Source organism: Mytilus trossulus, chromosome 14 (assembly GCF_036588685.1).
Source record: "Mytilus trossulus isolate FHL-02 chromosome 14, PNRI_Mtr1.1.1.hap1, whole genome shotgun sequence".
In the NCBI taxonomy this organism is placed as follows: Eukaryota; Metazoa; Mollusca; class Bivalvia; order Mytilida; family Mytilidae; genus Mytilus; species Mytilus trossulus.
The window spans coordinates 67,394,401-67,411,085 of NC_086386.1; the positions used below are offsets into that span (position 1 = coordinate 67,394,401).

General features: G+C 32.5%; 1 protein-coding gene across 3 annotated transcripts; it reads right to left on the minus strand.

The window, feature by feature from the left end:
* Nucleotides 1–3,057: 3,057 nt before the first annotated feature.
* Nucleotides 3,058–7,434, minus strand: LOC134696052 (uncharacterized). 3 transcript variants are annotated; one of them, XM_063557617.1, is made up of 2 exons: nucleotides 7,249–7,434; nucleotides 3,058–6,538 (listed from the first exon to the last, which is right to left on the minus strand). In XM_063557617.1, exons 1-2 carry the CDS (start codon nucleotides 7,261–7,263, stop codon nucleotides 4,508–4,510), a joined length of 2,046 nt encoding a protein of 681 aa, XP_063413687.1. In that variant the 5' UTR covers nucleotides 7,264–7,434; the 3' UTR covers nucleotides 3,058–4,507. The 3 variants fall into 3 exon arrangements, with proteins under 3 accessions (XP_063413687.1, XP_063413688.1, XP_063413686.1); XM_063557618.1 differs by having other exon boundaries at nucleotides 7,194–7,287; XM_063557616.1 differs by lacking the exon at nucleotides 7,249–7,434 and adding an exon at nucleotides 7,116–7,236.
* Nucleotides 7,435–16,685: the final 9,251 nt, after the last annotated feature.

Sequence of the window (16,685 nt, forward strand, 5' to 3'; positions counted from 1 at the left end):
AAATTCATTGAAGTATAGAAGCGTTGATGGATAAGTACATTTCGTATGAAGCGTACACAAGGATGTTATGTCGTCTTTCAGGTATACAAGGATGTTATGTCGTCTTTGCGGTATACAAGGATGTTATGTCGTCTTTGTGGTAGACAAGGATGTTATGTCGTCTTTGATGTAGACAAGGATGTTATGTCGTCTTTGATGTAGACAAGGATGTTATGTCGTCTTTGCGGTATACAAGGATGTTATGTCGTCTTTGCGGTACACAAGGATGTTATGTCGTCTTTGCGGTACACAAGGATGTTATGTCGTCTTTGAGGTACACAAGGATGTTATGTCGTCTTTGCGGTAGACAAGGATGTTATGTCGTCTTTGCGGTACACAAGGATGTTATGTCGTCTTTGAGGTATACAAGGATGTTATGTCGTCTTTGAGGTATACAAGGATGTTATGTCGTCTTTGCGGTAGACAAGGATGTTATGTTGTCTTTGCGGTACACAAGGATGTTATGTCGTCTTTACGGTACACAAGGATGTTATGTCGTCTTTGCGGTAGACAAGGATGTTATGTCGTCTTTGCGGTACACAAGGATGTTATGTCGTCTTTGCGGTACACAAGGATGTTATGTCGTCTTTGAGGTAGACGAGGAAGTTATGTCGTCTTTGCGGTACACAAGGATGTTATGTGGTCTTCGAAGTATACTAGGGTGTAATATCTTCTTTGAGGTAGACAAGAATGTAATGTCGTCTTTGAGGTATGCAAGGAGGTAATGTGGTCTTTGAGGTAGACAAGGATGTAAGTCTTCTTTGAGGTAAATATAGATGTAATGTGGTCTTTGAGGTATACAAGGGTGTAATGTGGTCTTTTAGGTAGATAAGGATGGTATGTCGCCTTTAAGGTACACAAGGATGTAATGTCATCTTTGATGTAGACATGGATGTTGTGTGGTCTTCCAGGTATACTAGGGTGTAATATCGTCTTTGAGGTAGACCAGAATGTAATGTCGTCTTTGAGGTAGACAAGGATGTAAGTCGTCTTTGAGGTAAATAGGGATGTTATGTGGTCTTTGAGGTATACAAGGGTGTAATGTGGTCTTTGAGGTATATAATGATGTAATGTGGTCTTTGAGGTACACAAGGATGTAATATCGTCTTTGAGGAAGACAAGGATGTAATGTCGTCTTTGAGGAAGACAATGATGTAATATGTTTGTGGAAGACAAGGATGTAATATCGTCTTTGAGGTAGACAAGGATGGAATTTGGTCTTCGAGGTAAACATGGAGGTTGTGTCGTCTTTGAGGTAGACAATGAGGTATTATCGTCTTTTAGGTATACGAGGAGGTAATGTCGTCTTTGATGTATACAAGGATGTAATGTCATCTTTGAGGTAGACAAGGAAAGAATTTGGTCTTCGAGGTTAACATGGAGTATATGTCGCCTTTGAGGTAGACAATGAGGTAATATCGTCTCTGAGGTAAACGAGGAGGTAATGAGAACTTTGAGGTAGACAAGAATTTCATGTCGTCTTTGAGGTAGACAATGAGGTAATATCGTCTTTGAGGTATACGAGGAGGTAATAATAACTTTGAGGTAGACAAGGGTGTAATATCGTCTTTGAGGTATACGAGGAGGTAAAATCGTCTTTGTGGTAGACAAGGAAGTAATATCGCCTTTGAGGTATACATTGTAATAATGTCTGATGTATACAAGGAGGTTATATCGTACTTGAGGTATACAAGGATTTAATTTCGTGTTTGAGGTAGACAACAATTAAATGTTGTTGTTGAGGTAGACAATGAAGTAATGTGGTTCTAGAGGTATAAAAGGGTGCAATGTCATTTTTTAGGTGGACAAGGAGGTCATTTCGTCTTTGAGGTATACAAGGGTAAAATATCGTCTAGGAGGTAAACAAGGATGTTATGTCGTCTTCGAGGTATACTAGGATGTAATATCGTCTTTGAGGTAGACAAGGATGTTTTGTTGTCTTTTAGGTAGACAAGGATGCAATATCGTCTTTGAGGGAGACAAGGATGTATTGTCGTCTTTAAGATATACAAGGGTGTAATATCGTCTATAAGATATACAAGGGTGTACTATCGTCTTTGAGGTATACGAGGAGGTAATATCAATAATATCAATTTTGAGGTAGACAAGGATGTTATGTCGTATTTGAGGTAGACAAGGAAGTTATATCGTCTTTGAGGTATACGAAGAGGTAATATCGTTTTTGTGGTAGACAAGGCGGTAATATCGTCTTAGTTGTAGACAAGGAGGTAATTTCGTCTTGAGGTATACAAGGGAAAAATATCGTCTAGGAGGTATACAAGGGTAAAATATCGTCTTTGAGGTAGACAAAAACGAAATGTCGTCTTTGAGGTAGACAAGGATGTTATGTTATCTTTGAGGTAGACAAGGAGGTCATATCGTCTTTGAGATATACGAGGAGGTTATATCGAATTTGAGGTATACAAGGAGTTAATGTCGTCTTTGAGGTAGACAACAATGAAATGTCGTCATTGAGGTAGACTATATAATGTGGACTTAAAGGTATAAAAGGATGCAATGTCGTCTTTGAGGTAGACACGGAGGTAATGTCGTCTTTGAGGTATACAAGGGTAAAATATCGTCTTTGAGGTATATAATGATGTAATATCGTCTTTAAGGTATACAAGGGTGTAATATCGTCTTTGAGGTAGCCAAAGATGTTATGTCGTCTTTGAGGTGTACAAAGATGTAATATCGTCTATGAGGTAGACAAAGAGGTTATATCGTCTTTAAGGTAGACAAGGAGGTGATATCGTCTTTGTTGTAGACAAGGATGTTATGTCGTCTTTGAGGTATACAAGGATGTAATATCGTCTTTGAGGTAGACTAGGGTGTAATAAAATAATAAATTAAAATACGAACTAGTGTGACATTAAAACACCTTTATGTTTTGATATAAAAAGAAGTTTAATAATTTATATTTCTGCATTTTAGTTATAAATAAAGAAATATCAAAGAATGTAATAATTACATGAAATACTTAAATAATTTAAATAAGTAACTATATTAAGAATTGAAAATAAAGCCGGAATTAAGAGAAGAAAAGCACGTGCAAATAGTATTTCACAAAAAGCTAGTTGTTAGATAAAATAAGAAGACATGTAAATAAATTGGGATTTGTTAGATAGTAGACAAAGCAATTTGTAAATAGTATTACGTAAACTTTAAAGTTTAGCGCAAATAATAGTTTTTGTTATGTTGGTGACCTTCTGCTGTCGTTTTTTTATTTGGTCGGGTTGTTGTCTCTATGACACATTCCCCATTTCCATTCTCAATTTTATTTAACTGGAAAATAGGAAAAGAATAACTTGTTAGACACTTAGGAAATTTAATCTTTGTATAAGATCAAATCAAATAAATCTTGTGTAGATACGCTAATCCTAGCGAACAAAGAAAATATTCTCATTCTTTGTCTTCAAATTATAAGCGAGATAATCCGTTTTAAGGGTGGAACTAAAGACAATTGTGAAATGAAGGACAGATAGAAATCAGGTTCGTGTCCAATTATTGACCAACAAAAATATAACAAGGGAGGTCACTAATTACAATTAAGTTGTTGATTGGAGAAAATAGCACAAGTTCGTAATTCCAAACATCATGTGACTAAAAATTGAAAAAAACAAAGTAAAGGTTTAGTCACATGATCTTTGGAGTTACAGAAATAAAGACTTATTTTTAAAAAGAACTTCTGTTTATTTTAGAATCATAAGAAAGCTGAAAAACATTCCCCTAATCAGCATAACAGAACTACCTAAGGATCATGGAAAAATATTTCTGACTGTTTACAAATTAGCATTTACCAACTATCATGTGCCTAGGAAATTACATTATTAAAATGGTTTAGAAATAAGATCCAGATGTAAACAGAATATATGAAATAATATTTTATTATTATAACATTTAATATAATAGTTATGAAAGACACATATTGTGTCAGGCTCTGATCCTGTCCATAACGTTAAAGTATGGTATTAGGTTTCTGTTTTTCTTTTTTCCCAATCAAATTGTGCATCATATTGTTGTAAAATTATGCTCTTTATTGGTTCTTGCTTAGATTAAAAAATTCTTATCTTATCTTATCTTATCTAATTTCTACTTTATATCCAAGTTAATCCTTTTTTACCGCTTGCCTTCGAAAGGTATGTACATTTCTAAATCGCAATTACCTAATTCAACTGAGTGATCAAAATATTGAAAATCAGAGAATGCTATGATGTGGTGAATACTTTAACTAAGAAATACATGTATCATTTGATGTTGTGCATGGAGTAAAACTCTTACAAAATCAATTGTCCCACGAGTAATTGCCGAACAAAAGCGTTAACGTAAATACCTAGTATGAAGGTATAAACTCGTAATTAAATCTTCCATCTTCTGGTAAAATGTCTGCAAAATCTGTATACTGATCTTTTTGTGTATAATAATAGGAACAATCAAATGAGGAATTCCATTTTATTTACCCCACTCCTCATGATGTACGTTTAATGATTTTGATGACGTGTAGATATGTTTCAGTCCATGCCTTAATGAATTGGAGATCTGAGATTTCAATAAAATTACGCTTGTAAAGCTTTTCATACAGTTCTGACAAATCATCGCTTATTGTATTTAATAGAAATTGAACTAATTGATAACTTTTGTCATATAAGACAGTTTCGTCATCATAATCTTTCGTTAGCTTATGATAATTTCTTTCCTGGGTCACATATGGTTTTGTAAATGCTATTGACACATTTACTTTATGGAGGAAATACTGTGCTATATAGCTTCTCCATATATCGCTAACTCTTTCATTCACACTGTTAGGTAAGCCCATATAAAGAAATGCCGCAGATATCCATAGAGTAGCTTGTGCATTAAATGGAGAATATTTGTTAGTACACAAAATTTGACCGCTGTTCTTAGTAGATAAATTAAATGGACTGTTCCGAGTTAAGCGATATATTGCATCAACATCGGGCTGATTATTTGCAAGTGATTGTATTACTCCTACTTGAATAGTATTACTTCTATCCTCTATGTAGCAATCTGTTGGATGCGTCTTTTCGTCTTTTATTAACTGAAGTGGAAAACCTCGAGGCCACGTATTGTGTACCCCAAAGTATGGATATGGATTCATTAGGTAGGATTGCTTGTTTTGACAAACTGTCAGTGTTTCACCCAAATGTTCAATATCAACAATCCCAATATTATCGTCATCGAAATCCCAAATGAATTTTGCTTTGTGGTGAATGGCATACATGTATCCTATATTTTTTCTTGCAAAATGGTTCGGCGGAATAACATCGGATAAGAGTGGATACAGAATAGATTGCTCCAGTACAGATAAATACTTCATTCTTCGTCTTATCATTTCTGTCGGAAAATTCTTTAAATAGTCGTGTTTATTTGGAGTTTGGATACTTGCGACAACAACAATACACCAGTCGCTATAATTTGCAATATGCCGCACTGCTTTTGATGGTTCAAATATTGTAGTCACCACTGCCCATTTGTTACAATTAATGAAGTTATCGTGTTTCGCCAGATAGGAATATTCTGATGGGGGATCTATCCGTGGTACGTGTCGCTCTTCTTCTCCTACAGAAATAGTTACAGCAGACGGTATTTTATTTCCTAGGAAGTCATTGTATTTTTGTAACCGAACCATTATGTTGTATGTAGATTTATGAAAGATTAGATGGGTTCTACAAAAATTTGATTCACTATGCTGTACGTATTGGTTATTTTCATTGGGTGCACAATGTGTATCGCCATGGAAATCTAGTTCAGAAGACCCAGTAATCCATTTGACTAATGACTTTACACCACTTTTGTTTGAATTGTTTTTTGTTTCGCATTTATCCTGTGTACAAAAGGTTCTGTTTGCTATTTTTGCAATAATATCACGTCCTAACACAACGAACAGGTCATCAAAGTTAGAATGTAATTGTGTTTTATTCCCCTTTTTATGATTGTAGCTGAAGCATAATCTTTCAGACTTTAGATTATCCAATCTGTAAAATATTTGGGGGACGCACATAAACGTTTCGTCATCTAGCTTTGCTCCTAAAAGAGCATTTGGATAATATATCTGTATGTGTTCCATCCATAAGTGCATCTTTCTGGCGACATTTAAAGATCCACCACGAGAAGTAACATTCAGACTGAGAATGTCTTTATACATAATGTTTTCTTTAATTGTTGCTTCATCAAAATTGTCTAACAGAAATTTATATGTTATTCTGAATGGCATGTGGTGTTGTATTTTCATCATGGTGTCAATCCAAGTCTCTCGTTGTATTTTCCTAAATCGCTCTCTGCCATTTGCACTAAATATGCCCAAAACAATATAAGGTTTTTCACCAGGTTCTGTATGATTAAAGTTTGCGTCCACATGAAATATATTTGCTTTGTAAAATACAATATACGGTACGACGAAAGAGAATCCAATAATCAAAATGTATCTGAATTTGAAGTTATACATGGTTTGTCCTTTCAAAACATGGCTGAATGTTTTCTGTAAAAGAAAAGAAAATAATTAAAAATTCGAATTCACTGACAATTGAACGTAGATGTATTTCCCCGATTCCAAATGTACTTGTGGGAGCCATATAAAACTTAATTGATAGTTCTCCTCTAGATAATAATGATAAAAGTTATAAAAAACATATGACAATACAACCGTATCAGTTTTTTCCATCACAATTCGCACATGCATCGTATACGTACGTATTACGGCATTCACACATATTACAGGTGGCGGTCACTAATACAGTATGAATGGTGGGTAATTATAACTATGTGAACTCCGTAAATTGAAACTAAAACAATAGGTATGATTACACAGGGAGGGAGAAAAGAGCGACCTGTTAGTTTCATTCAATGGTATAGTCAATATAAACGTGGCTCCAAGTAATAATGCCTTTTTTAAATGTCGTGTGAATTTTAGAGATATAACATATTAAGAGCACACATATTAAGTAATCACTGAAAAAGTCAACACAAATCAAGTTTGCCAAGAAACATACATATTACTTTCATTATCAATTATTCAACATATTTTAAGAAATTAAGAATCACTTTTAAATACTTACCTCAGTATGTAGAATATAAAACACGATATCCTTCAACATCTAACCATAGATGTAATACCCATCTAAGATTTAACGTACCTTAATAAACATCTCTACTGGAACCTGGGACAATCAGTCTAACGGGATTACTTACCTGTGTCCGCATCATTGGACGAGACTTGCTAGTGAAAGGTGTCAACTGTTGTGCAAATAACGGAATGATTTCAAACGATCGTTATATTGTTAAGTACTAAATCAACAAAATATAATTTGTCTCCTCTAGGCTGTGAAGTGATTTAAAGAATTGTTAAAGGTCACTGATATTTGACCACCGTTTTTATTTAAAATCCATTTGCAATAAGGCAGCAACCATTTGATTTTCTGGGGGGCGCTATGTTTTTTTTTTCTGTTCAAACTTTTTTTCTTCGGCGAAGAACAATCTATTTTTTTAGCGACAAACCGAAAACAATATTTTTCTTTCAATGTTCGCATTACATATAGTGGCAGCTGAGGGTGAAACAAACAATTTTTTTCTCAGGATCCAAAACAAATTATTTTTTTCACCAAAACCTGGAAACAAACTTTTTTTTCCACAAAAAAACATAGCCCCCCCCCCCCCCCCCCCGAAAATCAAATGGTTGCTGCCTAAAGCACACTTCTGTAACAAAAGATATTCTTACTAAAATAATGCGACAAAGTTAAATTTTACTCGCTTTTCACACAAAAAAATCAATTGAATGCTATATCATCAATGCTTACATTAATTATTATTGTAATTTACTCCTAAGACAACAATGTGTGGAACAAATATACGTTGTCAAACACACATGCTATTTGTTTTAAGATTAAGTACAGCATATGTCTACGCTTGAATCACAGTTGTTTTTAAGATTAAGTATAACATATGTCCATGCTTGAATCACAGATGTTTTTAAGATTAAGTATAGCATATGTCTATGCTTGAATCACAGTTGTTTTTTAAGATTAAGTATAGCATATGTCTATGCTTGAATCACAGTTGTTTTTAAGAAACATATGTCTATGCTTGAATCACAGTTGTTTTTAAGATTAAGTATAGCATAATGTCTACGCTTGAATCACAGTTGTTTTTAAGATTAAGTATAGCATATGTCTATGCTTGAATCACAGTTGTTTTTAAGATTAAGTATAGCATAATGTCTATGCTTGAATCACAGTTGTTTTTAAGATTAAGTATAGCATAATGTCTACGCTTGAATCACAGTTGTTTTTAAGATTAAGTATAGCATATGTCTATGCTTGAATCACAGTTGTTTTTAAGATTAAGTATAGCATATGTCTATGCTTGAATCACAGTTGTTTTTAAGATTAAGTATAGCATAATGTCTATGCTTGAATCACAGTTGTTTTTAAGATTAAGTATAGCATATGTCTATGCTTGAATCACAGTTGTTTTTAAGATTAAGTATAGCATAATGTCTATGCTTGAATCACAGTTGTTTTTAAGATTAAGTATAGCATAATGTCTATGCTTGAATCACAGTTGTTTTTAAGATTAAGTATAGCATAATGTCTATGCTTGAATCACAGTTGTTTTTAAGATTAAGTATAGCATATGTCTATGCTTGAATCACAGTTGTTTTTAAGATTAAGTATAGCATATGTCTATGCTTGAATCACAGTTGTTTTTAAGATTAAGTATAGCATATGTCTATGCTTGAATCACAGTTGTTTTTAAGATTAAGTATAGCATAATGTCTATGCTTGAATCACAGTTGTTTTTAAGATTAAGTATAGCATAATGTCTATGCTTGAATCACAGTTGTTTTTAAGATTAAGTATAGCATTATGTCTATGCTTGAATCACAGTTGTTTTTTAAGATTAAGTATAGCATATGTCTATGCTTGAATCACAGTTGTTTTTAAGAAACATATGTCTATGCTTGAATCACAGTTGTTTTTTAAGATTAAGTATAGCATAATGTCTATGCTTGAATCACAGTTGTTTTTAAGAAACATATGTCTATGCTTGAATCACAGTTGTTTTTAAGATTAAGTATAGCATAATGTCTACGCTTGAATCACAGTTGTTTTTAAGATTAAGTATAGCATATGTCTATGCTTGAATCACAGTTGTTTTTAAGATTAAGTATAGCATAATGTCTATGCTTGAATCACAGTTGTTTTTAAGATTAAGTATAGCATAATGTCTATGCTTGAATCACAGTTGTTTTTAAGATTAAGTATAGCATAATGTCTATGCTTGAATCACAGTTGTTTTTTAAGATTAAGTATAGCATATGTCTATGCTTGAATCACAGTTGTTTTTAAGAAACATATGTCTATGCTTGAATCACAGTTGTTTTTTAAGATTAAGTATAGCATAATGTCTATGCTTGAATCACAGTTGTTTTTAAGAAACATATGTCTACGCTTGAATCACAGTTGTTTTTAAGATTAAGTATAGCATAATGTCTATGCTTGAATCACAGTTGTTTTTAAGATTAAGTATAGCATAATGTGCTTGAATCACAGTTTATTTGGTCGAATTCAATTCACATAGTCCAAATATATAATGTCAATTTGCTCACTGTTTATTACTAAAAAGTAATCATATTAAAGAAAACTGTGTTTATTAATGCCTCGTTCACACGTACATTTAATTAGAACAAAAAATATTGAATTCGAATCGATTATCCAATTCGCGTTAGAAACATTTTAGAATATTGTACTGCACGTGTATCAACTATTGACAGTATGTTTCTCTGTAAACTTGTTATTAGTTTTTAGAGCATATCTATCTATTTATCTATGTCAGGCGTGGTTAGTCAATATCAGTTGCTATTCTATATAAGACACATTGACAGTTAAACCTTGTCTGACCAACTATACACGTACTGGAATCCAGACATATAGCAGTAGGCAACGCTAAGTTAACCAATATTTGTGTTATCTGTTTAATATCTTCATCATAGTTGTAAGAGTAGTATCAGGTCACGTCATCTTAGAAAATTCTGAACATTTCACACGAGGAATAATGCTCTCAATACATAAAAGTTGTTAAAGTATCGCTAAATAAAATTAAATAGGTTTTTTTTCAAGAAATATGGTAACAGGGCGTATGGGTTTGGTTGTATAAAGCTCGTGCAAAACAATGTTTGTCTCTATCTTGTGGGGAAAAACGCGTCTTAATTCTTTAATAATTAAGCTATAATTATTTACATAAGGAATTTAAAGGTCATCTAAAGTAAATTTGATATTGCAAACTCGTGTAGTTTAGATATTTAAAAACGAGAATGTTTGTTCTTTATGTTTGCTATATGAGTGCAAAATTGTCAATGCTTTTAGTTAAGTGGATATGCTTAAAGCAAAATCAATCAATTGAATACACTAATTAAAAGATGTGGTATTATTGCCAATGAGACAACTCTATTATGTTTTTTTTAATATCATTTTTAATATCATTCGCAATAGATTTTCTCTCCAGTTCAATTAAACATAATATCTTTTATTATATTATATGAATTTGTATTTTCCCTAAACACCCCTTCATTATCGATTCGACTCGCCTGTACAGTCTAGTATACAATGTTCAAATGCTGAATACGGTGTGTATTGCATATTATAGTATACAATGGTCAAATGCTGAAGGGTCATAGCAGTCTATTTCACAATTATTTTGCCTCACTAAAATAAGATGCCTAGTTACAGCCTTGATAGATATACAATTAAAAATTGTTTGATTCTATGATTGAACCAATTGTATTGTACGGTTCAGAAGTGTGGGGTTTTGAAAATCTAAAAAATATTGAACAAATCCACTTGAAATTCTGTTAGAGAATTTTGAAAGTTCGAAATTCAACGGCATCATTTATGATTTATGGAGAACTTGGTAGGTATCCACTCAAAATTCGGGTCAAATTGAGGATGATTTCTTTTTGGAGTAAATTAGACTGTATTAAATGAAAATAAACTTAGCTATGTTTAAAAAGCGATCATGGTGTGAACCACATATAATTGATATTTAATGAGCTAGGCATGAGCTTTATTTTTTAAAACTAGTTTGCTGTATACGAAAAGGCTTTGGTAAAACAAATGTTGTGTGACCAGTTCATATAAAAATGGTATAGTGATTTACACATCACATCACGTGGACAATTGTATTCACTGTTCAAAAAGAGTTTTGAAATAGAAAGATACCTTATTAATTTACCAGAGTCATCTAGAATTTGGATTTCAAAATTCAGAACTGCAAAATTACGATTGCCTAAAGAAACTGGTAGATGGTACAATATACCAAAATCAGAAAGAAACTGTAATTTTTGCAAAGAGGATATTGGTGATGAGTATCATGTATTATTTATTTGTATAAATGCAGAGAAAGTAGATTTGAGAAACCGATATTTACCACAGTATTATAAAAATAACCCAAACATTGTAAAAATGGAAGGTCTTTTGTCACTTTACAATATTTAATTATATAAGGGACGACATCAAAAGATCAATGAAGGATGAAAAAACTTAATTCAAATAGTTTGGGGGTGGGGGGTTAAACTTGCTGCAAGTTTTGTTTATCCTACATCGATTTTACATATATCCATATGGGTCAATCAATTTTTCCCAAGTTAAGTTAAGAGGGGGGTAGAGGGTCTTTAAAAAAAACTATCTGAATTAAGTTTTTTATCCTACATTGAACTTTTGATGTAGTCCCTAAAATACTTGTCAATGTTTATCAGAAAACTGTCTTCCCTTCTTTAAATTTTGTTTGTATTAATTTGTTAATACATGTTTATTTCTATCATATTTAATGTATATAATATGTTATCAATAATGTCGTCTTGAAACACATTGTAAATGTGTCTTGAGTGTTTTCCTAATAAATCTTGAAATCTTGAAATCTTGAAATCTCTAACGCGCATTCGATAATGCAACTTTTGAGACCAAAATTCACATGTCCGATCAGATTCGTTAACCAATCAAGCTATCTTAGTTACCTGTACTCATATCTATCATAAATGTTGATGATAATATATATTTATTCTTATTTTTGGCTTAAAAAGTAACATATGTTCGGAGATATTTCAACATGAAGATGGGCATCTGAAGAGAAATGACTTAAAAAATCATTAGACAGTCAATGTACAGAGAGAGAATAAAACTTATTGCTTTGCTGAATATTTATTTAAGATATATATGCCAATAGAGAAGAAAAAAAATAAGCGTTATTTTGCTGATTATGTTTTAGCCATATCATGTTGATGACACAGTGCTTTGTTCCCACCATGCGTATGGGCTTTGTTATTATTTAAAAATTGAATGCTTCTTTTTGTAACTTTATTGGGGTGTAAAAGCGTTGACCGAAGTACATTTTGTATGAAGCGCGGAAGCGCTTCATACTAAAAATGTGCGCACGGTCAACGCTTTTACAACCCTTTAAAGTTACAAAAAGAACAGTTCAATACTTATAATTACATTTTTTAGGTATGAACATGAAAACACGAATTTTATATTTTTTGTATTGTATTTAAGAATTGAAAGCTTCTTTTTGTAAATTTATTGGGTGGTAAAAGCGTTGACCGAAGTACATTTTGTATGAAGCGCGGAAGCGCTTCATTCTAAAAATGTACGCACGGTCAACGCTTTTACAAGCCTATAAAGTTTCAAAAAGAAGTATTCAATACTTATAATTACATTTTTTTTTAGCTAAAATCATGAAAACACGATTTTTATCCAGCTTTATTTAATTCACCTGTGCACTTTTTTGTGGGACCTCGTGTCATCATGCATGATAAATGTTATTGTCTGATGCAATTGTTTACGAAATAACATGTTAGCCAATCAGAATAACGTATTATAGTGAAACTGACATCTAATGTAATTATTCACCTATGCACTTTATTGTGGGACCACGTGTTATCATGAATGAAAAGTTTTATTGAGTGATACAATTGCTTACGGAATAACACGTGATGTGCAGTTTGCCAATAAAAAATAAGTATTATAATGAAACATACATCGAATGTTATTATTAGGAATTATTATGAATTATGCATTTCAACCTTCAATGTTTGTGTTTTTGGACAATAAAGTGAACTTACAAGCTACTACATCCATTAAATTGGGAAATACCCATGCAGCAACAGTCAGATGAAAGTATGTTTCAGAAAAGGAAACATTTGACGTGTAAACTGCCGATTCCAAGTCCGAATAAAGGAGGAGGAAAATTATTTTTTCTTGCGCAATCGTATGTTTTATTTTTGGCGCAAATGATACCATGTAATTTTAAAAAATGTTGCGCAAACGTAGCATTTGAGAAAAAAAGGTTGTGGCGCAAAAGGACGCATTTTGGCGCAAACGGACGCATTTTGGCGCAAACGAATCTCTCCCAATTGACCAGGTTAACTAGACATATGTTGTTTACACAACAACTTGTTTGTGTTTACCGGACAATAAAATTAGTAAAAAAAAAGACATGTCTAATTGTGTCTGTTCCGAACCATATGACTATTTAGCCCATACGCGTATGGTCATGACCATATGGGTATATACTCATATGGTCCGACTGTACGCGTATGGTCGGGGTAATTGACAGGTTTACTTCTAGTTGTCACGCCATTAAAAAGACACTACCAAAGGTAATTTATTATAGATCTATAAAAAAAATAATAATATAAAGATTAACAAAATGAAATTAGCAGTTTCACACAGTAAATTTCATCACTTTAGTCTAGTCAAAACTACAGTAAAACATTTTTTTTTTTCATTTTTCGATGTGTTATTACGAGTGAATGGCAAAATGTCGACATGGGAAGTTAACTTTCAAAAATATCTCAATGAACTGTTACACAAGAAATCTATTGTTTTACTATAAACTGACGTAAAAGTCGACAGGATGATCAGTCTAATAATTTGCTTACTTTTGAAACTTTATATAATAAGCATTTATTTAGCAGTGCAATATTTAGAACCGTTATACTAATACGTGTTTTTGTTGTTAAAAATGAATGACGTAACCGGCAAGGACCCTAGTTTAATTTTCTAAGTTGTCTGGTGAAAAGATGCACTTCAGTCTTGTAACGATATTGGAGATCTAGAGCTTTCAAAAACATCGTAGATACATCGAAATGACCCAGGACCCAAGAAAATCTATGGTATCGTATGGACGCATACAAGCAAGAATACCATTAGCGATGAAAAGTAGCTTTAGCATAATTATTTCATGTATTTAATGCTATTTGAATTGTAAATAATATAATTGCATGTAGAAATCATTGTTTTTTATACAGTTTTCTAATTCATATTATTGAAAAACAAATACCTATATGGTCCAAATACTTATATGGTCCGGCCCGTTAATAACCAAACGAGTATCGTACTCATATAAGAGTATACGCATATGGTCATGACCATACGCGTATGGTCCAAATACTCATATGGTCCAAATACTCATATGGTCAGGAACATGTCCACTATTTAGCTTAAATCGCTAAATATCTTAAATTGATTGCCTAACAAAGAGAAAATCTGAAGTGACAAGTGCCAAAATAAATATCTGTTAGATTTGAAATTTTTATCTTAAATATATCGAGAATATAAAAATGATTTCCTTCAACAATAATGAACGAATATAAAACAAAATTACTTTTAATTAATACTGCAGCTTCGAAATGGACTTTAAATAAATAAAATATCTTAAACTTATGCCTTTTTGCTGAAAACTAAATGATCACAAAAATATAAAATGAGGTCTAAAATGACTCCATGCCAGTTACACCAATGTCCATGCTAAAAGGGAGGACTGGACACCCGCAAACAAGTTAAAACCCCCACATTCTGCCCTCATTCAGGAGCATGTAATTCAATAGTAGTCGTTTGGTGATGTATATCATATACTATTTGTCTTTCGTTTATTGTTTTATAGATAATTCAGATCGTAAGTTTACTCGATTGAAATGTTTTACATTATGTTTTGTTTTTAATAGTTTGCTATGTGTACTAGGTTTTATTCATTGTTGAAGGACGTGATGTACCCTACAGTTTCTAACATCGACGTCAATAAGTCTCTGGCATAGAATTTTCTCTTTGGCAATCATATAACAGCTTCTTATAAATCATAAAACAATCCGTTTACATTTTTACTTCAACTCATGCAGTATGCAAGAAACGACTGCATAGTTTGTACTTCTATGAAAGGTCATTAAACGCGTTGAATCCGGAAGCAGGTACATTTACAGTCCTTTAGTCGATATTGCATATTTACATAAAAAGTCATTCACATTCAATCTTTTCCGTGTAGTTTTCCCAGATTTCTTTCAATTCACAAGTGATCTATAAAATATTGATGTTAACATTTTAATGAACAAGCAAAATTATTTTGCAAGTATAAAGAATAATGAAATGTTATGCACAGTTTTAGAATGTATGCATTATACCCCTACTGCAAAGTACCAGGAACAGTTAACTTCCTATATGCAATAAGGCCAATTATGTTGCAAGCTTAGTTTCGCTTGCTGCTAGTTGTATTATCATTGGTTAAGGCCAATTATAGATGTAATTTTATATGCCGTGAATGTCAAAATATCAAAGCAAGTTTTTGCTATACCATCTTACAGAAGTGAACACGAAAAAAATAGAAAAAGAAAAGGTTAACGTTGATAAAAGAAAAACGCAAAACTCGAAAACGTACCCAAGAAAAGGCTCTAGATAAAAAGAATGCAGCCTTTTTTTTTAGAGAAACAAAGAAGAAACAAAATGGAGAATCAAAATATCGATCAGAGGTATCGAAATTGAAAAGAAGGAAGAAATGAAAGAAACAAAAAATTTCAAGAGACAAATGACTATACGATTAATATACAAAATAATAAATGATTAACAATTTCTATTTTTAAATATACCGAAATACAGCTGTTTATTAAATGATATGAGCAAATAAGCCGTAATACGGATAAATCAGCATGTGCAATACTAAAAACGTTCCACTGTCGATATAAATCAAGATTTAATATTGCTCTTCGAACAGGGCCAATACGGAAAAAAACAGGGCCAATACAGAAAAAAAGCGGGAAAAAAGCCGTATTAGCCCTAGGACGTTCACTTCCGGTTTTCAATTTTCTTACGCCATTACTAAACTTTGGAAGTATCGTTATGCATAAAAACATTTGTATAATATTTTTTAAATTAAAGTCATAAAATAAACAGGTTAAATGATGTGCAATGTTTTGTAACGTCTTTTAAGTTTTAAAACGGAAAAAACAGGGCCAATACAGAAAAAAGCGGGAAAAATGCTGTATTGGCCCATGGGCTCATACGGGACGTTCACTTCCGTTTTTTAATTCTCTTATAATCATTTAATAAAAGTGTTATGAACTGGCTGTTTCTGTATTGGCACTGGTATAGATTCTCGGTCAGCTGTATTGGCCCTCGACCCTACGGGTCTCGAGGCCAATACAGCAAACCTTGAATCTATACCAGTGCCAATACAGAAAGTTCAACAGCCAGTTAATAACACAATTATAGTATAAATCTTCGTATATAACAAAAAAACCAACAAAATACAAAGTCCTTTTACGATTTTTTTTTAGATCGAAGACATTTTTGTTTCTCGCGCAAATC